We start from the raw sequence: 12,578 nt of genomic DNA, 5'->3' as shown, positions 1-12,578 counted from the left end.
AAATAAAATTAAACAAAATATAATATAATATAAAATAAATATATATAAATATAATATGAAATATATATATACATTTGTATACATAAAAATGTAATTTATGAATAATGTTTAATATTTATTTCAGAAAAATAAATACAAAAATTATTTAATTAATTCTGATATAAAACTTAGTTATTAAATTAAATTATTACAAACTCTATATATGCGTATTTTTTTATAATTTAAAAATATTATTTATATATTAAATTATAACATATATAAGGAGGTTGTGGTTTCATTGAATAAATATTTGAGTATAAATTTAGCTGATGACTTGGCTCTTATTCCTTATTCTCAGATAATATATGCAGGTTTTCCTGCAATTTATTATTTGTTAAAAGTTTTTTTTTATATAAATTTATTTTTGTAAATTCCCATATCCAATATCTTTAATAATCAGTTCTACTGATTGAATAAAAATATAAAATAAAAAAGTTGTAAAAAAATTTTTTAAAAAATATATAATATTATATAAGATTATATTAAATAAATAAATAATAAATATTAGGTAAATAATAATATTAAATAAATATCATTATAAATTTTCTACAGTGGAATTCAGCAAAGTCAAGTAGCCAAGGAAATGTTGGTTGGTGAGTGCAGCTATTCGCCGAGCAGCTCCTCGCACAAGTGAAATATGGCGGCTGGCTGGCAGAGATAAAAATAAGCCAAGTTAACTGTTTTAAATTTTTATGACAAGCTCATGAAATCGTGTGCAATTGTAAATGCGCCATATAATTTACAGATAATTATTATAATTACAGGTTATTTCTCAGTTAACATATGAGTACTCGTATTTGGCTGTTGTTGTTGTTGTTGCCACTGCGTATGGCTGTTGTAGTTGTCGTTGTAGTAGTAGTTGTAGTTGTAGTTGTTCCTCGCATAGCCAAGAGGCGTCTAACAAGTTTTATTTGCTGAGCGGGCAGACGTTGTTGTTGTTGTTGTAGTCATTGCATATGTATAGCTAGCGAAACGATTAGCCGAGACTTCAGCTTCGAAATTATTAAAATAAAAATTTTTACGCTTTAATTAGGTTTTTTAATAAGGCATTAAGCCAAACGCTTTAAGATCGTTGCGCAGTGCCAAATGCGAAGTTGTTCAATTAGCTAAATGCCAGATCAAGTAAAAGTGTGCCAAATGACCTGGAAATTCAAAAGACTTAGGAAACGAACTTGTGTGTGAAGTGTTAATTTTATTTTTAATACAATATTTAAATAGATTGTGCATTGTTATTTTGAAATTAATTAATCGATCTTATGCATTGTCATTTGATAGCTCTTATAAATTTGAGCTTTAGCTGTTGGTTTAATTAAAATGATTTGAATCGCACGACCGCTTGGAGTACGTGATTCATTTAGTTACCCCACTCAACTCATAACTCGAGGACCAATTATGCGTTATGGTCGCTGACTGGGAAGAGCAACAAAAGCTGAAATATGTTTGCACTGCTCATAAATAAATTTGTTGGGCAGTCAAAAAAAAAAAAGACACAAAAAAATATATAAGAAATAAAAGTATTCACAATCTATGGATGTTCCAGGGCCGGGCGCGATAAAAATCGTTGGCAATTTGTTAAATTTAACGATTTGCAGCACAAGCGAAACAACGGCGAAAACTGTGCCGAAAGTTGAGCAGCCCAAAACGGCCAGCCAGCCAGCCAGGCAGCCGCCTCCTCCTGCTTCGACTGTTTTATGACCAAATAAATAATTAAAATGATGCGTGGTGTTAAGTGCCGCCACGTCTCCAAGCTCCAAGCTCCAAGCTGGACAACAGTGCGAATGGCGAGCCACACGCAGCGCGTTCATTTCTTTTGAAAATTTGTCATAAATTTATTGCTTTCGCGCGGGTTCACTGTACCCCACCGGCCTGGGCACAGGGCACGTACGCACTCTGACACTGTCCGGGTCCGGGCTTAATTGCTTGTCATGTGGCACACATTTCCAGCGCAAATTGGCCGTCCGATGGACATGAGATCAGTGTTAGACAGCACAGACCACACAGCGCTCCACATCGGCATATACATTCATATCCCCATCTCCATCTCCATGTCCATCCCCATCCCATTCTAAGGTCGGCAAATTTCTTGCCAAATTTCAAACTAACTAAGCCTACGACAGCGCGCTCTAGGCCCAACGGACGGCGGCGGTACGCCCTTTAACTGTGAGCCGGTTCTTAGACGGAGCGACGACAATTAAAGAGAATCGGGTCGAGTTTTTAATGAACTAACTGCGGAACATTAAACTAATATGCTTTATGGCTGCTCGCTCCAGTTGTCCACCGAATGTCACTTGTTGCAGCTTCTTGTCTTTGGGATCTTTGAATCTGAACTGGACATGTTTTTTACGATTATGTGCTCGTTAAAGCGCAGCCCGATGTCGGCCTTATCGCTTTGCATCGCCAGAGCACACATAAAATAAAACACACACACACATAATCAAAACTGATCTACAGCTCACTTTATCCTGCGACCAAGTGGCAATAGCAAGTGGCACGTCTAGGAAGTCGCTTGATGAGGTTTCCGAGTAAATGCTGTCAAAATGATTATACTTTCTCATGTGAGCATCGACATTAAAGTGTGTCTGGGTGATTTTTTTTTTTTTTTTTTTTTTTTTTTTTTTTTGTGATTCTTTTTGAGGAATAAAGAGACGAGTGAATGAATTTTTTTTTAGCTTGTTGAAGATTTATCCGATTGATGCAGCCATCTTTCCGCTTATATATAGAAGTAATATGGCGGAATTCCTATAAAATATAAATAAAATCTCACACCCCATTATGCCACGCCCTCCCACTTTCAGATGTATAGTAATATTAACCAACTCAACTTATGCTTAGCTTGCCTTTTTAAAATTTATTCATATTTTTAGCAGCATTTAGAGGGCGGCCAAAATTTGTGTAAGCAGACCGTTAATTTGATCGAATAACGGTGTCAGCAGATTTGCCACCTGTGTGGCCAGTGAGCCGAGTCCAAGATCGCCCAGCACCTGCTGAAGGGTAGCTAACGCCGACTTCTGCAGGCAGACAACCGGCTCCAACAGCGAGCCGCCCACATTGCCAACTAATCCCAGCACCTCGCCCACTGCAGCCACCGCAGCTGTGCCAGTCAGCAGCTGTGTCAAGAGCTAGAAGGACATGAGAGTATTAGCTCCGACAGGATGTGAACTTCATTCTATACCGACCACAAGCACAATACTGAATTTGACAATCGCAATCATTTCCAAGAAGGAACTGTCCATTTGGCAGCACACTTGCCCTATTTATAGTGGATCTACTTTTTTTTTTTTAGAGAATATTACAATTTCAATTAGGGCTCGTCACGTTATCGTGTACAAAGCCCAATTTGTTTCTGTCCTATCTAGAACAACCAATTTAGCACTCTCCGATATCAGAGTCGAGTGGCTCGAGTTTTATGGCTCTATTAGCAGGCGAGAGGCCAAGCGAAGCTCATAAAGTTCGCTGCCTGCGACTCACAGTGATCCCTGCCTATAGAGTCGTCTCATTTGGTTGTTGTGCCGGCGTTCAGCAATTTTTCGCATACAACATAAATAATATTTTATTGGCAATTTAGTTGGGAAATTAATGTGCATACAGTTGGCAACTTTAGTAATTTATGCAAATAAAACGATCGTAAATTTGGCATTAAAACGCTTATTAAATGATCGTTTATTAGCCAAGGTCCAAGCCCCCAGCCACGCACACACACACACACACACATATATATACTCTACATCTAACCAAAGGATTAGCAGCTTGCCCCCAGCCCTTGCCCTGCCTTGCCGTGCCTTGCCCTGCCTTTGCCTGTCGTGGCATGCAACAAGGTTGCGATTTGTAGCATTCGCATAAATTAAGTGATTAACCGAATTGTTCTTAAATGCTGGCAGCTACTTACACGATTGATATTATTTACGATGCCAGCCAGAGAGGGAGAAGGAGAGGAAGAGTGATATATATATATATATACAATTGATATATGTACATTTGTTGCTATGCTTAACTTGATATGTGGGGCTCTCATTGGCCGCGCAAAAAGTGTCTATAACTTCTGGGAAATGTGGCCAGCGGCTGGGTCGCATATTGTATAATGTATTAGCTGGCGCATTGTGTGTTAATTTGACAACAACATCGGGCTGACATTCCTTGGGAATGGCAACGGCAACAACACTTTGCCGCCGTGGCGACAAACGAGCCTTGTTCCTGTCAAAAGTCAGAAATATAACCATATAAAATCAGTCGGCATGACCATTGAGCTGCACGCTGCACGCTGAACGCTGAACGCTGCTGTCTCAGCATCTCCCTCAGTGTCTGCTTCAGCCATGGCCATGGCCATCATCATCAGCATCATCATCATCTTTTTCCTGGGTAAAAGCGCAACAGGATTAGCAAAATTAATGCGGCAAACGCTTTAAAAGATCTTCATCTCTGTCTGTCTCTCACTCACTCCCTCTCTCTCGCGCTCTCTCTCTCTCTCTCTCACTCTCTCTCTTTCAATGAAACTGCGATTCAAGCTGTCAGCGATTCGAGTCCTCAACTTATCAGTCTGCAAGAATCAAACAATTTTGCCCCTTTCATAATATATTTCGAGCACTCTGATGTCTAGCAGAATTTCAAAAGAATGTTAATAGAGCTTAAGAGGATCAGCATGTTTTTTATCTCCTTGACCCAACTTCAACACTTATTTATGATATAGAGCATTATCAACATCATTAAACTGCGATTATAGTAAATAATTATATTATGTATTACTACAACTACCAAACTGTGTATACTAAATGATTATATTTTTATTAATAAAAGAAATTGCGAAATTTCAATTGTGCATAAACGTTTTTCTATTAATCATAAATTTCTCCATTCATTCAACTTTTCCATTTTTAGTTTTTTTTTTATTATTTTATTTTTAGCTATTTGTGATTTAAGCCATTAAACTTAATAATTATATTCTAAATTTAGCTATAATTTTATCAATAAAATAAATTGGCAAGGCTCCCATTTATTTGCTCATCTTTTTCCTATTGAGCATAAATTTTACCTCATTCAACATTTCCGTTTTTAGCTGACTTTTTTTCCCAAAGTGCTAGATAAATGATTAATGCAAGAAACATAATGTAAAACGTTTGATAGTGGGTTGAGCTAAGCTATAACTTTGTTAAAACATCGTCTAAGCTTAGCCAAGAGAAAATGTCTCATTCATAACCGATCGATGGACATTGTATTCGAAAAAGAAGTATTCATTCAATAAAGTTGTTTGGGATATTTCTTCAGTTCGCGGCTGATTGAGATGGAGATGGCTTAATAATTGAAATTTATCAAAATGTATTAAGAAAATCTTAAAATCTTAAATGCCACATTAATTACAGCATCTCAATAATAGAGGCATAGACAGAGACAGCGAGAGAGAGAGAGAGACAGAGATAGCGAGACATAATCGAAAGAGACATTTAAAAAGTGCCTGACAAATGATCGAGCAATTTATAACTATTTACGAAAGCAACAAAAAGAGAGCGGGACAGAGATAGAGAGAGGGAGAGAGAGAGGAATACGTTAAGGTTCCGCTGTCTCTGCCCACAACACAAATTTATCATAGTCCATAGACAATGCAATATCGAAGGGGCCCAGCGGATTGTGGACTCGAACTGTGGCCATTCAATGTCACAACTGGGGCCAATAAATTTCAACAATTTACAACGGGCAATTCATAAATTTATTAATGAATTAAGTTATAAGATAATTTACAGTTGATGCTGATCGAAACGCAATCTGGCGAACAAAATGATCATCACTGCTGATCGCCGCAATATATCAACAGCGGACGTGGCCCAAGACGCGGCCTAATCGAATTGTAGCGAAAGCAGAAGCAGCAACAACAACAACAACAGCAACAAAGACAGCAGCAGCAACAACAGCAACAGTAAAGGCAAAGGGAAACGGCAACAACTACAGTGGATTCTCGGAATTGGACCTGGGCAAATGGGCAAAAGGCTGCAAAAATTTAAATGAAGCTGTGGCCGGGCATCCAAATCGAGCTGAGAGAGCCTCGACAGGCAACAGGCAACAGGCAAGAGGCATGAGGCAACAGGCCAGGGCCCTGGTATGCGGCAACTGGCTGCAGTTTGTCTGCCTGGCTTATTGCTGCGCATTTCTATGCAAAAGTCGAGGGCGAGCTGCCCATGATTAGCCGGCCACTCGATCGCGCTTCCATAATCGTTATCAGCGGCACCATCATCGACAACGGACAACGGACAAGGGACAACAACAAGCTGCATTTGTATATCTTTTTCTTGGTTTAGGTTTTGGTTTTGGTTTTGTTGCTTATAAATTGGAATTTAAAATTAATTAAGTTGTCGTTTTGCGCTTTTATCCAATTTATAACTAATATGACACCGATTATACGAAATATGTTCGCTAATTAACGAACAAACACCACAGCCAACCACCTGCCATCCCCCTGGCCCCGGCCCCTGACACTCGCGCGCTCATCTAACTGGCCAGAACCAAGGCAGACAGACAGGCAACAGCAACAGCAGCAGCAACTGCGTCTCTGCATTGACTCTGTCCAGCCGGGTCTGGCCTGGTCTGGCCCGATCTTTGGATCGTGTCCGCGTGCTCGTAATCTGCTCGCTGAAGACGCGTTGTAAATTGTCTGACAAAGCTTATTTTATTAATTTAAGCCATAAGCGTTCGCCTCGTGTTGCCGTTGTTGTTGCTGTTGTTGCTGTTGCTGCTGCAGCTTTGACTTGTTTGTTTGAAGCACCTTTTGCATACACGGCCAAGTATCGCCAAGCAGCGCCAATTTATTGCGCATCGTAAAAAGCCGTTTGCGTTTTAATAAGCCATGCCAAACACGCGGCGGCTGTTCCGTTCCGTGCCGTGCCATTCCGTTCCATTCCTCGGCTCGCTGGTTGTTAGCAGAAGGCGTCGATGTTGACGACGTTTTGGTCATTTGACTTTGGCCAACGTCCACAGCACTGGTCCAAAGGCAAGAAGAAGAAAATGAAAAAAATGCAGCTAAACTCTCTCACTGCATTCCAGTCCATAACGAATTGGAGTGTCTTTGGGGTAATCAGGTGTGAATGTGTTATGTGTATGTGTGTGTGTGTGTGTGTCTGTCTCCCTCTGCATGACTGTCTGTCGAGCAATTGGGCAATTGAGCGACATTGGTTTATGGTGGTAAGGGGACTTATAACGGCATTTAATGAGCAACATTATGGCTAAGCCAGAGTCGGCCAATAAACATAATCATGTTATAGCAACTTAAGACGGCGGCTATATAACTGAGTTATGACACTTGCTGGACTGTCAATCACAGTCGATCATGAAAATGCTTTCGATTGTTTGATTTCTAATCAAATAAACCACTTCGCTTAGTTTGTCCATTTAAATTTTTAATTATTTCCAATGCATTGCAATGTGCAACAGCACATAATTTTCTTTATCAATTTATAGTTGACATAAATATGTAGGGTAATATTCATGTATATATGTATAGACCCCATACCAAAGGGTTGATGATGCTGAAAATATTATTGAGCAATTATAATTATTTTTTCTATTTAATAAAAATAAAATAAATAAATAAAATCATTTAACATTATCTTTCACGGTATTCATATCTTTAAAAATAATATATAAAAATTATTAAAGAGAATCAAAATAATTATTACTCATTCATTGACTGCTATCTCACCTGCAGCATATCCAGCTCTCATTTTCTCTCTCGCTCAAGCACAAGTGTAATGGAATGTAAAATAAATAAATTGTAAATTCTTTCAATACACAAAATGTGTCTCATTCAACTTCGTATTTACTCGGGTAGCTTATAGGTTCATTCGACTAGGCTATGGGAGCTCACTATGATTGGAGCGCTCAGCCGAAGCTGTCGCTTCTCATATGAAAGTCCCAATGTGCACTATTTGTTTCTTACTCCCGGCTTTAGAGCTCTGAGAGTCATGCCACCAAGAGATCGTATTCGTTTCGGAAAGAAGAGTATACCAAAATCATAAGAGTTTACCCTCTAGCTGAACTTTAAAATAATTTTGTGGGAATCATGAGAAAGCATATATGTTTAATATTACTCCGACTCTATCACTATGGCTTACTCTCGCTCTCGCTCTCGCTCTCTCTCTCTCTCTCTCTCTCTCTCTCACACACACATACTCTCTTTCGTTTCCTCTGCATCTTTATATGCCTCTACATCTATTTGTATCCCTCTCATTTTCTACATCCACGTCTCTCCACGTCTGTGTCATACTCTCTTATTTTCTGTTTTTGGTTCTCAGTTTCATATGGAAAGCAAACGAGCAATTTTTCATATTCCTCTCATTTGACTTCTAGTCATGAATTGACATTATGTTGACAATTATTTAATAATATATTATCACAAAAACTTATTTTAAATCAACACAATACAATATTACCAAAAATAAATTATCCCATAAATAAATAAATAAAAAATTATTTAAAACAAATTAGAGAATTTGAAAAATCCATACCAAAATGTAAAGTCTTATACAGAAGGTGCCTTAAATCCCACAATGTTACAGTACAAGTCCTGCCCCACTACTTAGCCATAACGGCATTAAAATAAATATGTCAAAATTAAGTAAGCAGCCACAAATTCACACACCACCACCACCAACACCACCATCAGCAGCACCACCACAAATCGACAACAACAAACTTGCGATAAGCCGGCCACAATGGACGAACCACAAGCAAATACAGCAGAGGAAGAGGAAGAGGGCGAGGTAGAGGGAGAGAAGACGAAACTCTTCCCTTGGCCGTATGTATGTGGTTGTTGTTGTTGGCCATAAAAAAAGGCGTTGAAATCAGTAAAAATAGCCATGGCTAAGAAATACGGCTGCCGGGTCTGGCGGTCTGTGCAAACAAGGCCTGGCCATCTAGATGGGGCCATTGGCCAGCTAACCAGGCTAACAGGCGCGTAGAGTTGGTAAGGACGAGATGGGCGCAAAAATCGTTTACAAATAAATCAGAAAGCGATAAATAAGGATTTTGTCTCGTAATAACTCAGCGGGAGCCATTTAACATGCAATCATAACGAATCGATGCTGAACGCTTTACCGAATGCCAAGGCCCAGGGATCAGGCACCAGGGACCAGGGACATGCAGCAAGGAGCACGGGCCAGAGGAACACGGCCAGCAACACGCTTTCACACCAGGCAGCCCAGTTAGCAAGTGTGTGTGTCGAATTGTTGTTGACTTGTTGCAGTTGTCGCTGCCGCTGCTGCTGCTGCTGCTGCTGCTGCTGCTGTGGCTGTGGTTGTTGTTAATGTAGTTCTCGCGCCTTGGGCATCGAAATAAAGTTGCAAACAGGAACGTGAAAACTTGTGGCCAGGCCATCGCCTGAGCCTTTAGCACAATGACAGGGGCGTTCTTGGTTTTTATGAGCAAAGTTTTTGTTCTTTTTGTTTATGTTGTTTTTTCTTCTTTTTTTATGCCTGCCCCTATCACAAAACATATTCAAAAACATGCACTTGGCTGCACTTCATAATTTTGCCAGCGACATCAGCGATTCCCGTAACCCCTTACTACTTAAGTCATATTGTTCCCGTATGGCTTAGCCCCTGTCCTGCTCGGCCGATGCTTCCGATTCAGCTGTGCGTGGTGCAACGGCTTCAGCCACAAGCTCACCTAATTATGTTGTAAAACAATCTGGTTGCATTTGGTCAGCGGCTCCTGGGCCACGTCTAATAACTCTCTGGTCGAGGGAAGTGATTAAAATTACAAAAGTCCGCGTTGACGCTAGGCCCACAATGGCTGCGAGGCACGCAGACACGCAGCCGAGGCGACTACACGATTTTCTATGACTAATTGCCAGAAGTGTGTCACAGGAAGAACGGCCCACTAACAACCCGGCCTGGGTCCGGGTCCGCGTCCGGGTCGGACAGGTGAGCTGGCAGGCCGACTTAGCTTATGGGGTCAGGCACGCATACGTGAGCATAAAGGACTTATCTCGATGCAATTGCAGTCGCAGTTAACCCGGCTAACAAGAAATTAAATTCCATTACGCGCCCGTAAGTCAATTTGCCCGGCACAGGCAATGGGGCTAGGCTTAAGTTAACAAAAGCACCACAGTGGGCACATTGCCACAGAACTTGACTGAGAACATGATTAGTTCAAGAATTGAAAGAATTGAGATACTCTTCCTCTTTGAGCTGTCTAAGTGATTCTGTGTAGTTAACTGCATGGATCAGGAATGGAATTTGCTTTAAGGAATTCTAGAATATAGAAAGTACAAATGCCGGATAGATAGAATGCCGTATGGACTGAAAGACGAACGGACACACGGACGAATGCACAGAGAGCGCAGGCAGATAGATGGACAAAATATCGGATGCACAGACAGATAGCTCGATGGACCGATAGACTAGGCTATACCAACTCTATACATAGACTGTACGATATACTGAGAGAGAGAGAGATAAACTATTAATAAGGATTCGATAGGGTGTTTAGCGTAAAATAATTTTAGGAATTATTTTATTATTTCCTACCCATAAATAAGTATTCCATTTAAGAAGACAACTAAAATATCTAAAAATATTCAAAAGCTCCTGAGCTCACATTTAATATACTTGCGCACTTCACTTTTCATGTGGAACCACTGTGCAGTCGGTGTAGACGCACAGAGCTAATGAAGAGGTGGTAATTTATGTGGCTATATTCACCTGTTCCTAGACACGTTTTAATAAGCCAGTGACTGAGCCATGAATGGGAACGAGCTGGCCAAATGGAGACGTAGACATGGGCTAACCAGGCAGGTCTTACACATACGTGGGTCTAACAGCCTCTAGCTGAACGTTATCTGCTTACCAGAGTCTTGGCCAAGTGCAGGATTAATTAATTGCTTGCTGCTGCTGCTGCTGGTGGTGGTGTTAGTGGTGGTGGTGGTGGTGGTGCGGCTGCAACGGCTGCTGATCATGTCTGCGGCACACATGACGTATACGTGACACTTGAGAAATGTTCAGTCGCTTAATGTGCGACATTTTGTTTGTTTTTGCCAACTGCTGCCAACGACTTTTGGCTGTCTGCAGTGGCAGTGGCACATCAGCTCTTACCACAATTTTTCCCTCTGCTTTGCATATTGCGCACTCGGCCCATAATGATGAGCAGCATCGCTCCATTGAGCCAGACGACAGCGTTGTCAAATGACTTGCGTAAATTTATCGTAAATGCCATCAACGGTAGCTTCACAGTCCGAGCCAGACCGGCGAGCCGCCTCGCCACGTTTGGGCCAACTTAAAAGTCAGCTCGTTGGTCGAGTCAGTTAGTCAGTCAGCCAGGCTGCCTGGCTAGGCTAATCCTCGTTAATCCTTTCCACCGGCTGGCTCCCCAGCCGCACATAAATTTACCTCCCCTTGCCGACGTTGTTGTTGCTGTTGTTGCTGCTGTTGTTGGTCAAAATGTCATCCCCGCCTTCGCATCAAACATGTGATATGCTAATGAAATGCAGCGCAGTGCGTAGTCTCTTCTGGACTCCGGGCATGCGCCATTCCGCACCGCAATTTGCATTGAAGCTCAGCCACTGTGTGCTTAAACAGGAGAACTGATCCTCAGCCAGTTGCTTCGTGTGGCTCCATCTGCATTTGCATCGCTTGACATATTTAATTGGAAGTCAATTGCTTGGCAAGTAGGAATTAGATGGGCTCGAAATGAGCTGTACTTGGGGTCAATATAGGATAAATTCTAAAATGATCATAGTTTGCCAAATTTTATTTTCATAATATTGGTAAAGATATTATATCATATTATGTTATATATTAAATTACATTATAATATATTTATAATTAAATTATACCGGCATACTAGCTAACAAATTAGGTTTTGCGCAAAATGCGCTGTAGAGTCTTAGACAATAAGCTGCAATAAAACAAAATCAAAAATTAAAATAAATAAAATTTAAAAACAAAAATTGTTTCGATTTATATGTATTTTATAGATAACTGTAAATATTAAAGCCAATTTTTGTAAATTTATATATTTTTTAGATATATATAAATATTATAGGCAAAATAGATTTCAAATTTTCAAATTTGGGACATCTTTTATATAATGCTGAGAGAAACGAAACGGACAGACGGACGGCACAGCAGGATTTACTGTAAGCTCTAATCAAATAATTCGTTTGCGAAGACTCGAAATACTTAATAATGTGCATATAATTAAGAATATATTTCATGAGATCAGCATTGAGCCGCAGTTTTTTATTTATACTTTAAGTCCCTAAGGCGGACTCCACCTTAGAGACTTTGAGTATAGAGCGCAAATTAAGTTGGACTCTACTCATCGAAAGATCTTTGCAAATTCATAAAATCAATGAAAACTAATATGAAACTAAATTAAGATATCGACTTTATCAGAGCTAGAGTTACAAGAAATGAAATTCAGATTGCTCCAAGGAGTGCACAGCTCTGGAGCAGACGAGGTATTTCCCAGTCAACCACTCCGATTTAGAGCACTATTCCATGGCGCGCCTGATCAGCTATAAGCAATCTCTTACTACCTGCTAAGCTAAGCAAAATCTC

At 40.1% G+C, this 12,578-nt stretch overlaps 1 protein-coding gene across 1 annotated transcript; it reads right to left on the bottom strand.

Moving 5' to 3' along the window:
- Nucleotides 1-2,867: 2,867 nt before the first annotated feature.
- Nucleotides 2,868-3,376, bottom strand: LOC149270319 (uncharacterized). The gene is made up of 2 exons (XM_089461729.1): nt 3,216-3,376; nt 2,868-3,158 (listed from the first exon to the last, which is right to left on the bottom strand). The coding sequence occupies exons 1-2, from the start codon at nt 3,270-3,272 to the stop codon at nt 2,910-2,912; spliced, it is 306 nt and encodes a 101-aa protein (XP_089317855.1). The 5' UTR covers nt 3,273-3,376; the 3' UTR covers nt 2,868-2,909.
- Nucleotides 3,377-12,578: the final 9,202 nt, after the last annotated feature.

The sequence above is a fragment of the Drosophila arizonae genome, chromosome 2, assembly GCF_054131065.1.
Source record: "Drosophila arizonae isolate 15081-1271.41 chromosome 2, UAZ_ARI_1.0, whole genome shotgun sequence".
Taxonomy (NCBI): domain Eukaryota; kingdom Metazoa; phylum Arthropoda; class Insecta; order Diptera; family Drosophilidae; genus Drosophila; species Drosophila arizonae.
This window is presented reverse-complemented; position numbering and strand designations above follow the sequence as displayed.